The sequence below is a fragment of the Dermacentor variabilis genome, chromosome 1, assembly GCF_050947875.1.
Source record: "Dermacentor variabilis isolate Ectoservices chromosome 1, ASM5094787v1, whole genome shotgun sequence".
Taxonomy (NCBI): Eukaryota; Metazoa; Arthropoda; class Arachnida; order Ixodida; family Ixodidae; genus Dermacentor; species Dermacentor variabilis.
Window position 1 is genome coordinate 97,438,379 of NC_134568.1, and position 16,606 is coordinate 97,454,984.

At 47.0% G+C, this 16,606-nt stretch overlaps 1 protein-coding gene across 2 annotated transcripts in view; it reads left to right on the plus strand.

The window, feature by feature from the left end:
• The window catches only part of LOC142581362 (lysosomal alpha-mannosidase-like), a 636,884-nt gene extending 620,523 nt beyond the window's left edge, over positions 1-16,361 (plus strand). For both annotated transcript variants that reach the window (XM_075691205.1, XM_075691204.1), the window contains 8 exons: positions 619-828; positions 3,669-3,787; positions 5,828-5,941; positions 9,886-9,973; positions 11,705-11,791; positions 12,698-12,925; positions 13,656-13,805; positions 14,719-16,361. In XM_075691205.1, the coding sequence (XP_075547320.1) occupies positions 619-828; positions 3,669-3,787; positions 5,828-5,941; positions 9,886-9,973; positions 11,705-11,791; positions 12,698-12,925; positions 13,656-13,805; positions 14,719-15,012 (1,290 nt within the window). In that variant the 3' untranslated portion in view covers positions 15,013-16,361. The remainder of the gene's footprint in view (positions 1-618; positions 829-3,668; positions 3,788-5,827; positions 5,942-9,885; positions 9,974-11,704; positions 11,792-12,697; positions 12,926-13,655; positions 13,806-14,718) is intronic.
• Positions 16,362-16,606: the final 245 nt, after the last annotated feature.

The following is a 16,606-nucleotide window of genomic DNA, read 5'->3' on the forward strand; positions in this document are numbered from 1 at the left end:
AGTGCCACTGTTCTACGGTACATAATGCTTGAAGGGATAAGTCTGCTTTAATTCGAGTGACCCTAGAGTGCCAGTCGTATAGTTGGATGAAATGAATCTGGCGGCTCTGTTTGTTTGAAATTCGTCTCGTTTCATCTCGTCTACTAACCACCCGTTTATAGGCGCTGCACAGTTATTGAACTCATGCTGGTCGTATTATCAGAAATATAGACAATATATCCTGAGCGCGAAGCTGATGCCTTTATGGGCAGCCACGGCACGAAAAGCTGTTTAAGTGCTCGAACGATGCTCGTATTCGTAGAAAAGGGTGCCGTGGAATTCTTTGCGCGGCAATGTATTAGCAGAGATGGGTGAAATCAATTAAGGGATGCGCACATGTGACCGTCTTTGACGTCTATTTATATGCAGTAAAGCTCGTTTCTTATTTGTGCTCTTGTTTTGTTCGCAGTCAAGTAACTCTACACATCTGTTCGGAAAACCGCTCCAAGGCTGCAAAGGGTTCACTTTACTCATTTTCATCTGTTTTCTATTGAGCAACAGTCTGTAGACGGAAGAAAGGCTAACCGAATTATTTTCGACATTTGCAACTACCACTAAACAAACCACTCGACTTTGCAGAAGTACCGGCTTTTCTTGGACCCTGTGACGGGCCTGCTGAGTCGCGTGATGCTCCTCAACACGGGCCTGGAGGTGCCCTTCCGCCAGTCGCTGTTCGCATACCTAGCTTATGAAGGCGTCGTGGAGAAGCCCTCGGGCGCCTACTCCTTCAATCCTTCGGACGATCAGCCCATCGATCTGGGTCGCCGAGTCAACTACAGCCTCGTCAAGGTACGCGCCGCGCAGCTTGCACGCCATGCATCGGCGAATCGTTGCCATGCTTTTTGAAGCCGAAAGTCGATTATCATGCACTTGCGTGACGACGGTGCCGCCTTTTGATTGATGCTAAAGGTATTTATCAGCGCAGTGTTCTGACTATATGTCTGGAATTTAGTGGTACCGATTGGTGAACTAGCTTGCAAGGCAGGATGCGGACTTACAGGGGGGAAAGACAAATCGAACACGATAAGGTGCGGTCCGTTCTCACCGCGGCTCTTCCCTTTATGCGTTCTGACAAACGTAAGGCTCTTAATTTCTGAGGTTCTAAGTGCAAAAACCGCGATCACATTATAAGGCACGACGTAGTTGGGGGGGGGGGGGGGGGGGGTAATTTTGACTGCCTGCGGTTCTTTAATGTGCACCCATTGCACGGTACACGACCCATTTTTGCATTTCGCCCCCATCGGACTGCGGCTGTCGCGGTCGCGATCGCACCCGCGACCTCGTGCTTAGCAGCGCAACGCCATACGCGTAGCCACTGAGCCACTGTGCGGGTAGGCTTCAGACTCTACCGCACCCCATAAGTGGCGCTCGGGTGGGGCAGCTGCCGGCGGCTATTTGTAGCTCATGTCGGCCTGCAGCAAGAAACACCGCTCCTTTTCTTCCTCCTGTTCCTCGTCCTTGCCGAAATTTTCGAAACCATGCAATGCGAGAGTGCAACTCTCGGTGCCATATAAAGCTCTGTAGATTGGGAGGGACACTTCCATTTATGTCTGCTGATCTTCTGAATGCTGTAACTATTGCTGCAGGCCCATCACGCCGGTTTACGATGGTTTATTGCGGGAGCAGTGTTTCCAAACTTTTCGCGAAGGCTGTACCTACAGATCGCTGCTCTATGTATCTATATAGTAACGTCCACCAATGACAGAAATTTTTTTCTTTTTCCTTTGCCGTGTAGTCCAGCAGTAGGCCAGAGGTTGTTCCGCGGGGGATTCTCTACACACTGCCAGTAATGTAACCTTCAACTGAAGGTCCAGAGAGATGGGAAGCACGTATTGGAAAGGCAGGGAGGTCAACGAGACGAGCATTCGGTTTGCTACCCTACACTAGGTGTAAGGGAAAGGGGTAATAGAAACATAAAGGCGTATAAGAACGGCGGATTAACTTACCTCTTCGAAATTAAGGATGTAGCCCGTCTGAAAAGTGTTTTTATCCTTCTCTCTCTCACCTATTGCATCCCCTTGCCCCTCCCCCAGTACAGGGCAGCCAACCGGAGATAATCTTGGGTTAACCTCCCTGTCTTTCCTTTGCCTTTTTCTCTCTCTTTCTCTCTTGTGTCATTTGTCATCTCTCATTTTTCCTGTCAAGCGCATCAGAGCTTGCATGTCGCTCTTTGGCCAGACTCGGCCCTTGCGCCATTAAACATCACATATCATCATCGAGCGGGTCAGAGAGACATTCTCTTACAGCAATGGACAGACCGATAGATCACGTCTACTTCCGGTATTACATGTGGAAAACTCAAGAAAAAGAAACACGTACTATGAAAAAAAATTATAAAACGAAATAATTAATTTAGTTCACGCCCGTGCGGAGTCTTACCATAAGCGGACGGGTGCAAGAAATAAAGAAGAAATATATTAACATTTTTGGTGTCAGGAGCGTGCAAAACTTTATATGAAAGTCAAATAAAGGCAGAATGCCTGCAAGGAATGGCAAACCCATCAGTGTTCTCTTTAACACATTCATGGGTTCATTCAATTAAGCAGCATTCCCCCCCTTCCCCCCCCCCTTTGTTTCTTTTTCTTTAGTTGTGAGGTCCTATATCTATCCGTGTGACAACATTTCAGTTTGTAAAGTAGTTCTGAATGGGCGCGCGTTGACAAGTGTTAGAAAACTAGCTCATCATTTGCTGTAAACCGTATTCAGGTTACGGTGCAGCGTAAGCGAGGGGGAAATAGATGAAACTTCTTGTCTGTGGCATGCCGCTTTCACAACTTTTTCCTTCCTCTCCACCAGTCTGCAACCCTGTCGTTTGTATTAAGCATTGAATGCTTATAGGCACAGTCAACGTAGCTTAGGATAGTCTTAGTCGTGAATCTTGCTAGCATGTCGCGCAAGAAAGTGATATGTTTCGAGAGGTATATGAAGAAACGAGCCGGAAAAGTACAGCGTAAGCCGTTTGGTAGCTACGTTAGTAACTTCGGCCTCTGCACAACCACATATTGTCACTTGGAAAAATACTTGCGCCACGGCCAGTTACTGGCCTTGAAAAGGCAGCTTCCTTTGCTGTGAAAAACTTCTTTATTAATGTAAACTAGGGCTCACAATATTTGGGGAACTTATATTTATAGCGAGTTACGTTTCTCATTTTATTGCTCTCTTATTTTTTCTATCTCTCTTACTTTATCTACCTCTAGCCGGGGATGTTCGCCCAATCCCCGAATAACTCGCCGGACCTTTGAATAAAGTTATTCTTCGGCTGCTTCTTCTCCTTCTAGCAAATATATCTAGCGTTTGGACGGAGTAAAGTGGTATTTCTTTTTACTTTTATATTACTTTTTATATTATGTCTAAAGGAAATTTCTATCTTGAAGATGAACTGACTTGAAGCACGTTGCTCAGCTCTTACCTTAGATGACTTCAGTGTACAAGAGCACGTTGAAGTTACGCTATGGTCCTCGACCTGGCATCAATCTAGGTATTCTTCCTTAATTACTACTCTGTGCGGTCGATTGACCGTGTTTTTTTTATGAGAAATACTAAATAGCCACGAAGCGCCGGTGGCTCGCTCTGCGCATGACACAGTTAACTGCTTTCGTTGTCCTTCCGGTCTTCTCGCCGGTACGCAGGGCCCCTTGGTGCAAGAGATTCACCAGACGTTCAGCGACTGGGTCTCCCAAGTGATCCGGCTGTACAAGGACGAAGACATCATCGAGTTTGACTGGGTCGTCGGACCCATCCCGTTCAGGTTGGTGCAGCAGTATACAGTTCGCGTCTCCTTGAGAACCTACGTGCAGTGTACCATGTTCCCCAGTCTGGTTGCGGAACATGGTTCCGAGACCTGCTTGCACGGATTTAATAACAGTTTCAGAGGATCGAAAACGTTTGCGCTAATGTCTGAGCGTGTTGGTCCTGTAGTGGCGCATGTGTATTCTACCCCTGTTGATTTCCATCAGATCCGGCATCACCGCAATCATATCAAAGAACCGCGTTCCATTTAATTATGATTCGACTTAGGATGGAGTCGAATGCTCAGACTTGAGTTGGAATAAAACTCGAAGTAATTGATTTTCCTTTTCGTTTCTTTTCTTTTTTCTTTTGTGGATGGGAAGGGGGAAGAAAATAAAGCATTCAAAACTTTCTGATACAGCTTCGAAGTTCGTTAAAAATTTAGTGCCCATATTTCGTACTCAGAGGAACGGCTCCCTCACATAGATGGAGGCCAATGGCACTTGTAATCGAACTGAGAGGGAAAAAATGTCTGCAGTTCAAGAACGAACTCCGAAACGCCCATTGGTGGCAGCTTACTAAGCCGACAATGTGCGATCACGGGTGTTGGAAACTATCGGGGACGAAACGCCCAGCGTGATTTGGAACTTACCTATTTATGCATTCAGTTAATGTCCCGTATTCCAGCCCTCGACCATATCCACAGGCAATAATAACCCAGGACTGGGGCATGGGACTCAGTGAAGCATGCGGGTACATCGACTAGGACAAATTCATGCATATCAACTGCCACCATCATGTCAGCTGCGAAAGCATTAAAAAAAATTGAATTATGGGGTTTTACGTGCCAAAACCAGTTTCTGATTACTAGGCACGCCGTAGTGGAGGACTCCGGAAATTTGGACCCCCTGGGTTTCCTTAACGTGCACCTAAATCTAAGTACACGGTTGTTCTCGCCCCCATCAAAATGCGGCCGCCGTGGCCGGGATTCGATCCCGCGACCTCGTGCTTAGCAGCCCAACACCATAGCCACTAAGCAACCACGAACGCACTTGAGGTCAATTTGAAACTATACATTCAAAGCTTCGCATCAGGCTCTCAGGTGAACGAGTTGTGCTGTACAACCTGAATACCGAGACAGCTCCAAGAAATGCTACTGCGCGTATTGCTGCATGCACCAACATAGCACCATTCCTTCGACGACAGGCCAATGTACGAGAGCACGAGAGTACCGTCGAGCTGGCACGAGCCTTCGCTCTCTCTGTCCTATGCACTTGTTTGCTTGTCTAGCCACTGCTCTGTGGAAGCAGTGCAAAATAGTGTGTAGCGGCACGTAACACAAACAAGCAAAAACGCTTTCCTCTCCGTGTGAAGAAATGCGAGTTTGCACGCCATACATGTGATATCGGGGGACGCCGCAGCGCAGGCACACAAAATAGTGCTATCAATGCTGCAATCTTTACCACGACAACTAACGCATCCCGCAGGGACTGTTTATAATGGTCGTGTTTGCGCGGCGGCCACAATTCAGCTGGCCCTGACTGAGTTCTTGATTCCTTAATTTAAAACGTTTCCGTTGGGCCATGCTTGCCCAGTGTATTCAGTGTATCGGTGCATTAGTTCCAAACAAGCTCATAATCGAAACGTTGGCTCCAACCTGAGTCTTCTCTTGTTCGTGGACAGTCAGTGACCTTGTAATCATTATCATTTTTGTAGCTGCTGAAGAAAAACAAAAAAAAATCTGAGAAAGAGAGAGCCGTTATAATGTAAGGATAACTTTTGCTCTATTCTAATCCTTTCTTATCATCCACCGTTCACGTTAAGCCGAAAGCGTGGGTGACGTGGGGATCCACAAGGCGTGTAGCGGTCATTGGAGCACTGGCGAAGCGCTGAAAAGAACAGGATTGGAATAGAATCACTACATTTGTACCGAATCTGCCTGGTTAGCGCGCGAATATGATAAACACAGCAAATTAATGGTAATTATTCTATTAATGAGTATTCCAACTGATTTTCTTGTTTAATTCACCTACATTTCATCTTTCTTTCATTCTCTTAGCGAGGGCCGCGAGCCCAGCCGCGGCAAGGAGATCATCTCACGTTACCAAACCTCGATTTGGAACAATGGCACTTTTTACACTGATTCCAACGGACGTCAGACAATAAAGAGAACGTGAGTGTGAAAATTTTCTCTATCCGTGTTTTTGCATATTTATACCTTGTCTGAAAGCGCTGCTGCCCAGTGAATGCGCGGGTGGAATTTGCTGTTAGTAAATTATTTTCCATGTGCTTCTTTTTTTTTTTCACAGCGCTACGTCAAAATTGCTGTTAGCCTCATGTACCGGTTTCCTTTGTCTGACGCATGTTCAAAGCGTCTTACGTAGTATGGTGCAAATTGGGCTTGGAATGTCGCTTGGTGCGCTATTTTCTCGCAGTAGCTTCTTGCACGTGGGCGTTTTCGTCTCACATGGGTTCTATACCAGAACGCGACGATCAAGCGAACGCAATGGATGCTTGAGTTACGCAACGACAGGTCTTGCTGTTTGAAACAGACTAACAGTTTAATTTGTCTAAAGCGTCGAGCTCGCGAAAGTATGAAATGACGCCTGCTGCTGAGAGACGATTGCATGCGCAGTTTAGAAGGAAAATACGCAATTCCGTTTTACAATTATATTTAAATCCGGCAGGAAAAATGTAAGAAAGGGAACCAAAAGATACTGTTCTGGTGAAAGTTTGCCTGGTTTCCTGTATAAAACCATGCGTTGAACAACTTTGATTGGAATTGTACTGAGAAGGAAAAAAAGTAGCATAAATCCTTGCGCCGTTTTATGGGATCCAGAAACTCAAGCATATAACGGTGGTAAAACCGTCGAGATGTCCATTGTTTGCGATCTGTATGCTTAGTTCTTGGGCTTAGAAACAAGAGTATACGACTACTGCGAAGCTTACTTATTCGTATATGCTAAAAAGCGCTGATTCCTGCGAGGTGCAGAACTACTGTCTTCTAAAATAATTTTTTATCATATTCGCACGGTATGTCGCTTGATCATAACAAGGTGAGCCCACGATGTGCCGCTTGTTATAACGATCCTTGCACAGTATAGCCCATACCATACGAAAGTGTTTATTACGCTTTACAGCGAGATTTCGATACGTGCGTGGTGACACAATAGTCGTACAGTAGTCGCGACAGCAGGGCCCAAGTCGTACGGGCCCGCTGTTGCTATCTTAGAAATCTGTCGCTACTTTCTTTTATTATGTTTAACGTTTAAAAGATGTTATAACTTTCATGTCCAAGAACCATTGAGAGTGAAGTTCGATTATTGCTTGCCAAAATTTAAACATTTCCTGGTAGTTGCACTAATCTTCCTAAGATGGGATTATATGGGGCGACGTATATGTATCGGCAACGTCAGCTTTGTATCCACCAGTAATCACTGCGGCCAGACGCTTCATGTACTTTAAGTTAAATGGCCCTTATAGGGAACACAACTGCATAGAGACTAAACCAAGCGTTATTTCCGTGTAAACAAGAACTAGTAGAATATACGGCGCTGAGAGAGGAAAAAAAATACATTTGTTGGCCATAACTTGCGCACCTTCTATTTCTCACGGCAGTGGCTGGTAGTTTTCTTCACAGCCACTCGATGCGAACCTTCAAGTGAGCACGACACTGTGCTATCTGTATCTCATCTCTCTCTCTCTCTCTTCGTCCCTATACCCCTTCCCCCAGCGCAGAGTAGCGAACCGGACGTGCGTCTGGTTAGCGTCCCTGCCTCTCTCTCTCTCTCTCTCTCTCTCTCTCTCTCTCTCTCTCTCTCTCTCTCTCTCTCTCTCTATGTGTGTGTGTGGTGTGTGCGTGTGTGCTTGCCATAGGTACTTCTCAGCTCAACGAAATGCCTCAGAAACGACCTCACATCTCCCCTCTTTTGCTCGCGAGTGCAGCGTGATGGCCTTTATATTTACTTTTTTGTGTGTGTGTGTTTCCAGCGTTGATAGTAAACGCACGACCAGCGCTCGTATTAATGGTGCGTATCTTAAAAGTCGGCTTGCAATTTTTACAGATAGTTTATACCTTACCGGATTTTCTAAAAAACGTAGCAAGTGGTCAGCGACCTTCTGACCTCCATGATGTGTATATAGGCATTTTTCCAGAAAAAATATAGAAGACAGCAACAGAGCGCGATCATTGCCATCATAGTTTGCGTGCGGGGTTGAAGCAGCTCGGGACGATGGCCATATAAGCCGAAGTGGTTCCCCGATAAATTCTGCAGGGGCCAGCGGTAAAAAAGCACCAAAATAGCGTTCGTGAAAAGTAATATGTTTTTTTTTTTTTTTAATTTTACTGCCTATGCATGTACCGACGAGACTGCGGCATCGAAAAGTTGAGCGATGCTAAGGAAATTGTTTTGTTGTTTTCCTGTTTCATAGCGCGGAGAGCACACTACAACCAGGAAGGCGCAAGGAATTTTGAAAGTTGTAATAATGTATAGGCAGGGTAGTACAAGGTAAAAAATGATTAGAGTTGATGCTTTTTCTTTATTCGCGTCTTTGAAGCATCTTAATCGGGTTAAAAGGTGGGTACGAGAAATCTCAGGAATATGTGTATATATATATATATATATATATATATATTTTTTTTTTTTTTTTTTTTTTTTTTACTGGCGTATAGAGGTCAACATCAAAGGTTGTGATTCGTTCGAGAGAGGAGCTCTTCGCCGAGAGTTCTCGAGATCTTAATGCGATGTTGCGTGTGTTATGTTTTTCTCTTTTCTTTTTTTTTTTGCAGTTTTATTTCCCGTTTTCCAGTTCTCCGCCTCATTTTCTCTCTCTCTTTTTTTCTAACTGGATCATGGAAGTTCTTTTTCTCAGTTACAGTTCTAACTATAGGAGTGAAATTAAGGAAACAATTTTATAATTAATTTCCTGAGCGCTGCCTGAACCATATAAGTACGGAGAGAAAAAAAAAGAGTTACAAAGGTTATCAAAGCCCCGGACGATATATAACGCAACGAAACGACGACAAATGCCAAATCCCGGGGAAAAGGCAAAGAAAGCTTCGCGTTAACAAATGGTGGAATAATTACCCCCAAGGCGGGAGGCGGTGCCCGTTTATTTTAATACAACATTGCCGTCATTGATCACCGGGTTATGAAATGCGAGCACTGTCACGGCTTGCTTGGTTAGCCGCGCTGCTGGGAAAACGACGACAGCTTTTTGAACTCAACGCATTCTCTATTTTCCAACGTGGGACAAAAATGCTGTGACTTTTAAATCGCATTTGCTCATCTCTCGGCAACATTACGAGCAGCTGCCAAAATCTTCGAGCGCATAACGGAAAATTGATGGCGATCTTCTGCAGTCGAGTAAGAGCAGCGATTGATTTAGCATGCCAGCGAGCAAGCGAACCACGCAGCCACGAACGTCGGTCATCGCTTTAACGTGCGAGGACAACATCGGCGTGCATTCCTGCCCAGCACTCGTCTCCTTGTTGGAACATGCAGTTCCTGTGAAAAACGGCAGTTTGCTATAGGAAGGAAGCAGAGGTGCAGGCTGGCAGACGTTTAGGGTGAGGTTGTAATTATTATTTTCATCTGCAGTTGTTCATTCAAATAGATAGGGGTCAAATTCGTAAAGTGTCTGTTCGTAAGTAATGTTTTTCATTGACCGGCAGGTTTTGTTAACATCATATTTACTATCAAGATAGGGCACTGCCTCATACGAACGGCCATGGCGTGCCGACGGCTTTGTGACTACTCAGTCCGAGAAGCTTTGCGAATTCTGCCTCTGGTTACCGCATGCTTGGCAAATCGCGATTGCACAAATGACCAAAGGAGTAAAGAAAAACGGCCTGCGGTTATTTTTAGCTCCGGGCCGTTCTGTTTCCCAGCTTGCTCAAGTTTACCACGCATTATTGTGGTTCCACATCTTTCGTTCGTTCACATCTGCACTCCTCGCCATCTTCTGCCCATACCCACTGTTTACTGTGCTGACGGCTACGGATAAGCGTTATAAAGCACTTGGAGGACGCGAAGCCTCGATTCCGTGCATATAAGTGCCCACGTACACCGGCCGCGGCGATAGTCCTGGCGCGCGCTGATGGGGGACGTTTCGCAGGAGGAACGCTCATCGACCGTGGACCAAGACCATCGTGGAGCCCACTACGTACAACTATTACCCTGTGGTCTCGTGGATCTATCTCAAGGTGCGTACGGCTCCTCGATACGTGACGGTCAGCGGTGGCGATCGCCGAAAGGTGGTCACTGCCCATCGATGTCACTCGCTAGCACAAAGCACTGCAAAGATTCTTTTCGCATTCTACTTTTCGGGCCCATCGTCATTGGCTCCCTACACGCGCCGCCGTTGATATCGCTGGCATCGGCCACTTTACGTATACGTACAGGCGCGAAGGACGATGAGCAATGAGTAGAATTGGAGGAACAGAATTCTTGCAAAATAAGGCCCCCGAGCGTGGGTGAATTTCTCGAGCAAGGTTGCAACAGAACACGGAAGCTGAGCAGTACCCGCCCATTGTGATTCAAAAGTATCGCTTGGCAGCTTGGTGGGTGCATCGCATTCCACAAGACCGCGTCTGTGCGCAACTCTCGAAAACCGCGAAAACGCCTGCTTTTTTTTTTTCTTTTGCTCCCATGCCAAAAGAACCGTGCTTTCCTGATACTTCGGACTATGCACATTGGTCGGATGCGGTGCCCACCTAGAATTTTTTTACGACCACTCGAAGCTGCTATTTGCCTGTTGCATCGTATCCCACACTGAGGTCCGCTTTTTGCCCTCGGAGTGGTGGGGTGCAACGCAGCAAGGCCCGACTACGTTCGGGATCTCCGCGAGCTGTGGCGACGCCCTCGGATGAATGAGCTAATGGTGTAACGACATAAAATTCAACCCTCGGCACGCCTACAGTTTCATTGGCTTATCTAGATTCACTCTTGGGTTATCAACACTTGGGCGTTACCTTATGGGCGGCAGAGAAATAGTCACGTGGTCAAACCGTCGGTGCCTTGTCATTTGTTCCAATATTGTTCTACCCAGTGTCACTACATGTGTCAGTAACTTATAGAACACATGTTATCTCTTACCGCGTTGGAAAGAAAGGAAAGTGTTAGTTGTGAGAATGCACCACGTCTGCACAGTTCGCATTCGACGGTGGATGGACAGGATAATATCCGGAAGAGAAGAGACGCCCATGACGCGCCCTAACAAGGCGTGGCGAGAGGCTTGCGCAGAGTGTGTAGATACATAGCGGAACAGTCAATATATATATTGCAATATTGCATTGATAACACAAAGCGGCGCTGGTATACGTAACATTCCCCAGACTTCAGTGTCTGGAAGGAGCAAGCGGCGCGCGCAGGGTGCGCTCGCGTTTACATATACGTGGCTTTGTCTCGACGTTTTATTGTGTGCTGCTTTCGCGCGTCCTGCGCTATCTTTGTTCACTGACTGCCGTGGAGCAAACTCAGGCGAGCGAGAAACTCAGCACATCCTGCGTAGCACTCATGATTTCTTTTTGTTAATTACAATTTAATTTCGACATCGATAAAAAAGCGCACTATTTTCCTGATTTGCAACCTCCTACAATACTGAACATCAATACCCTTCTAAGCTGGGGAGTGATCTTGTAACGTTTCGGAAAGCGAACTGCTCGTTCGGCATCGCGTGATTGGTCAGAACGGCGCCTTCGTCATCAAAAGCGCCATTCTGACCAATCACGCTTCAGCGATTTGCCCCGCCAGCAGCTCGCCTGCGGCATTCGTGTTACGGCACGATTCGGCGGCGCTGAGCCCGTCAGGATCGTGCACATCATTCGGTTCGTCGTGTAAACCCAGCTTTAACATTAAAAATTATGTGCGGGCCAAAAGTATGGAAGGCAGAGAACTTGATAGAGAGTTGTAGTAGTTTTTCACTTTTATTTCAGAATGAAACTCATGACCTCCAGTTTACAGTGTTTCCAGACCGACCACAAGGTGGGAGCAGCCTGCATGAAGGCGAACTCGAATTAATGGTAAGTGCTCAAGTAATTTTCCACCATGAACTGTAAAATAAAAACCTAAATACTAAATGTTCCAACTGCGGCACGCATATATGTATATATGTAGTGAGCGTTTTTTTAAGAGGTCCCCTAAATATTGCTGAGCCAACGAGTGTCTTGATCAGAGCACAAGACGATGCTTTGGGAAGCAAAGGTGGAAGAGAGGTTGTATCCACCCCTCTCCCACTAGTTCCCTTAATGGTTGCTCTCAAGGACACGTTTATTAGACAGTGCAATTGCAGGCGAGTAAACGGCTGCGCACGGCGTCTTTTAGTAATCATACAACTAAGTTGTTGGAAATCTTTCCATCAACAAAAATTTCCGAAGTTGAAGCCTGAAAGAAATGAAAACCAATTAAGCCCTTTACCTCACGTTGCTATTTTTTGCACGGCAGGGCGTCGTGCAAGTCTTAAATGCGTACTGATGTACACGTATGCGACCGTATTGGATATAAGGCCGCGAATTGGAACTATACCGTTGTGTCATCAGTGCAATGCAAAACGCTGGTAAGCAGAACTTTCGTCATAAGCCTGTAAAACATGGTTACAGGATAGCCTCAGCAAACAGCTTCCACATACGTGCAGGAGGACATTTCTGACCTAGGTGGCAGGTGGTGCCAATAGGCGCCTGCTCCGATGGCAGAAAAGTTGTGCCAGGGTAGCGCTTGTTCCATGCCGTGTGCCGCGCGTAGCGCTATCCATCGTTATAAACAATGCCGTGGACGTCATACAGAGCTCCAGCTAGAGGTGCTTATTTGTGGTGTGCAGTCCTTATAATGCTCGCGACAGCCCTAGCGATGTCAACGACGCTGTACGCGTAGTGTATAGTGACGGCCGTGACTGCATGCAGCGTTAACGGCTGTCGACTGTTCTTGCGCAGCTTCACCGGCGGCTGCAGTATGACGACTCGTTCGGCGTCGAGGAGCCCTTGAACGAGATTGGCGTGGACAAGCGGGGCCTTGTCGCCCGCGGCACGCATCGCGCTTTCTTGGGCTCCATTGAGGACTCCGAGCGGATGCTGCGCTCCATGGCCAACCGGCTCGTGTTCTCGCCGCAGTTCGCCTTCCACACACGTGACCGGGAGCTGCTCGACATCCCGGTGCCAAGGGTACGCTGAATTACTGTCGGCAGCCTTGCTGCAGTGCGTGGCACAACTCACGCCGCCCATCAGGATTCCTGTGCCTTCACGCTAAGCCCAATGCCGATGCCCGTTTCGCTTGGATCAAGAAAAAGGTGGACGTTCGACGTCCTGTCATAATAAGCGCGTTTCACAGTGGCGAGGCCCTGCAGTGAGAGACTAGGAAACCCAATATTTTTTAGCAATATTCAACAAAGTATTTACCACCGTCTCTACGCGAACACTGTGTACAACAGTGGGAATCCCGATTGTGCGTCCTAGCCGCGACGACATTCAGTTTCTTCTTCTTTTTTTTTCGCGGTGCCTGTGCTCCACAAGCTTTTGTCTAGAACTGCATGCCGATATGATGATGCCTAAGTCTTGCGTTGTTACGTACACGCCTGCAGGAAATAATGAGGCATTCGTCCTGTTTCTCTCTCTCGAAAAATCTTTGTTAAACCACGGCTGAAACTGCAGAAATTATCTTGTTTCAATATTACTAAAGCAGTAAGCCCACAGAGTAATTGCGGTGGAAATGTAATGGGCTAAACAAAAGAATACTGGTAAAATTGGGGCTCAAAATTTTGCACTCAGATCTCGAATAAGCGAACACCGAAGGGCTTCAATAATTAGACTGATCAAGTGGTATACAATCAAGAAAGCAGGCAAGGGCACGTCACTGAGTGACTTTGACGTTCCGTTCACAATTAACACGATGCAGGCGAGTGGGCTGCAGTATCCGTTACCGCCAAACCTGCACCTGCTGACATTAGAACCCGTCGGAGGAAGCCGTGCGATCGTCCGCCTTGAACACCTCTACCCCGGCATCAAGGACAACAGGCTCAACAAGCCTGCTTCTGTATCCCTTAAGGTGAGATGCTCTTAACGTGCTGCGTTTCCTTGAACACGGGTTTAGTTACTGAGTGCGCTCGGTCCGGGCCACCTTCCGCTGTTAATACGAAAGATTTTTGACGACACTACACAACGCGCGCTGTTGTGGCCAGTCTGCAAACACTGACTGTAGTCGTACAGATTGTGCTTTGTGCCTCGAACAAGCTGTAGCATTTCGCCGTGAATCACGGCAAAAATCTCGAGTTCAGTGCTGCGGCGTGTTTAAGGTGCGCGCGCCCCCAGCGAAACCAGTCGCCTACACGCCCATGCGCCGGCTGCTGAGGCTCTAGTATTGGCACTTCGTCTCTCCGTACTGCGTGGTGGCCGAATTAAAGTGACTTACCGAAATACCCGTATTTTTGCTGTTTCGCGAGGCCATCCTCACTTAACAGGCGGGCCGACACCGAACTACGCTTTGAGACTTTTCTAGTAGCGCTGTGACCGCCTTGTCCAGGCATCCTTGCAGGGGTACCACTGTACTAAGATGCCTCGTAAGCCCCCTGAATAAACTTGTGTCTACAGTCCTACTTAGTACCCCCCTCGTGGTCGCTTTCAAAACTATTTTCTGGGCCGCCAGGGACGCTCGTCTCCTCACACTTGCAAGCTAAACAAATGGTTCACGGCGGGATTTTATCGTACGCCAGGGTCGTAGAAGAAATATGTTTAAGTCATAGCGACGGATAAGCTGCCGGACCTTTACGAGTACATTCACTTGGTCTATGTTGGTGCGTTGTGTTGGACGACACAGATACAAATCACGTAGGCGGCAGTCGTTGCCCAACGGCCCACACTGCATCTTCTGCGTAGGTCGCCTTTTACCGCGTGCAATCACGGTTCACTTTACTGTCCTTCATACTCAACGTCTCTTATCTGTGTGGTCCACCTCTTTACAGAACATGCTGGTCCCATACACCGTGACGGCAGCCGAGGAAACCGTGCTGTCGGCACACGAGTACCTGCGCAACACGACCAGGTTCCACTTCGAGACGAGAGACTCCGTGAGGGAGTCGCCCACCCCCGCTCTGCTGCGGCGTCTGGCGGGGCATCGGAACGCCGGTCTGAGCACCGGCGCATCTTCCTCCGGGAAGAATTCGTTGCCCATCGACGAGCGGCTTTTCACGGTGACGGTGAATCCGGGCGAAATCCGGACGTTCCTGGTGACGCTAGAACCCAAGAACATAGGCTAACAAACGAGCCTCTCTCTCCATCTATACTATAGGAACGTTGGAAACCTTGCGATTTTTTTTTGAACGATATAGACGCTGCTGGTATCAGCTTCACATCTATAATATAGCACATCGTCGAATCGCCCGCCCAGGCGGTCATACCGGCAAGATAGCTGCGCATGGAGGCAACGTTGGCAGGCCTGATCATGGGCACATGTTTCCTTAACTGAAGCTCGGTTCTGTCGACTAACTGCTGATGCAGCGGGAATCAGTAGTTTCAACTCTGTAGAAGAGTTTAGATAAATTCTTTTTTGTTTTGTTCGGGGAAAGAAGTTGCGGCATGCACTGGGAACAAAACATGCTTACGTGTAAATATATGCCTTAGTTTTTAACATGCTCAACCTTTTTGGCTATTAGCAACAGATGGCCGCGGCGTATCATGTCAAGAAAGGATAAAACGACTCGACTTTCCTATATTCAGCGCAATGCTTAGGCATGCGGTAAGTGGTATGCTTAAAAACTAAATTCTTGCATAGTTGCACACAACTGAACAGTTCGTTATGCTGCCTTGTTCGACAAAATATCTTCCTTGCTTATTTTCTGACATCTGCCCCTGCTTCGTAGCATATTGGCTCGCTGCGCGAGCTTGCTAAACCATGCAATCGTCATGATTGTTTGTGAATATCCTGGACGATCAAGGCGCGATCAGAGAATGTATGGTGGCAGAGTGAACGAATCCAATTGAGTGATCATCTCAGAGGCACAACTGAGAATGTTACCAGCAGCACGCGCTAATTAGCGGCATTACCGTAACCTATGCGGAAATTTTCTGCGTGGAGCTGTTGGCGTAGAGGTCATTGTTTCATTTCTGGGCCGCGATTTTGCAGCCATGCCCTTTCCGGTGCTATTACATTACGCGCTTCGCCCGAAGTGAAAGCGACGCTGCGCCCGCGTTATCAATGCGATCAGCGTGCTGTCCGCAGTGGATGTTGAAAGTGGCATAGAATTGAACGGAAGGCAACGCTGCAAAGGTCGCCGGCGCAGAACATAGTTTCAACTATTGACGCCTTGATCGTCTCCGATAGCGTATATACTGCATGTATGAGATACTCCCAGATGTTCCTCAATCGTTTCTTTTTTGTTAATTTCTTGGATGAGTTGAGCAAGTAGAATAGTGTGACCCGTCGGCATGTCCCGTGGCTGTTGCGCTGGAGGGAACGCAGGTTGTTCCAAGCATAATCACTTGAGATGACCAATGGCTGCTCCAAAGTCGGGAGGCGCTTTGTTTTGGTTCTGTAGCTGCAAAACGCCGCCTTACACATCTAGTCTACTGTGAGAAGCGAGGAGTTTTCTTTATATATATATATATATATATATATATATATATATATATATATATATATATATATATATATATATATATATATATATATATATATATATGTAGCGGTTATTCAAAGCCCACGAGCTGAGACGTGACGTTAACAAACATCCTCTTTAGTACGCTGGCGTAGCCTCACAATAGGCGAATACTTCATCCGAAGAACGACCATGACGTTTGATCAAAAAAAGGAAAAAAAACCTACAGAGTGCTTGCATTTCAGCTTCACTTCTG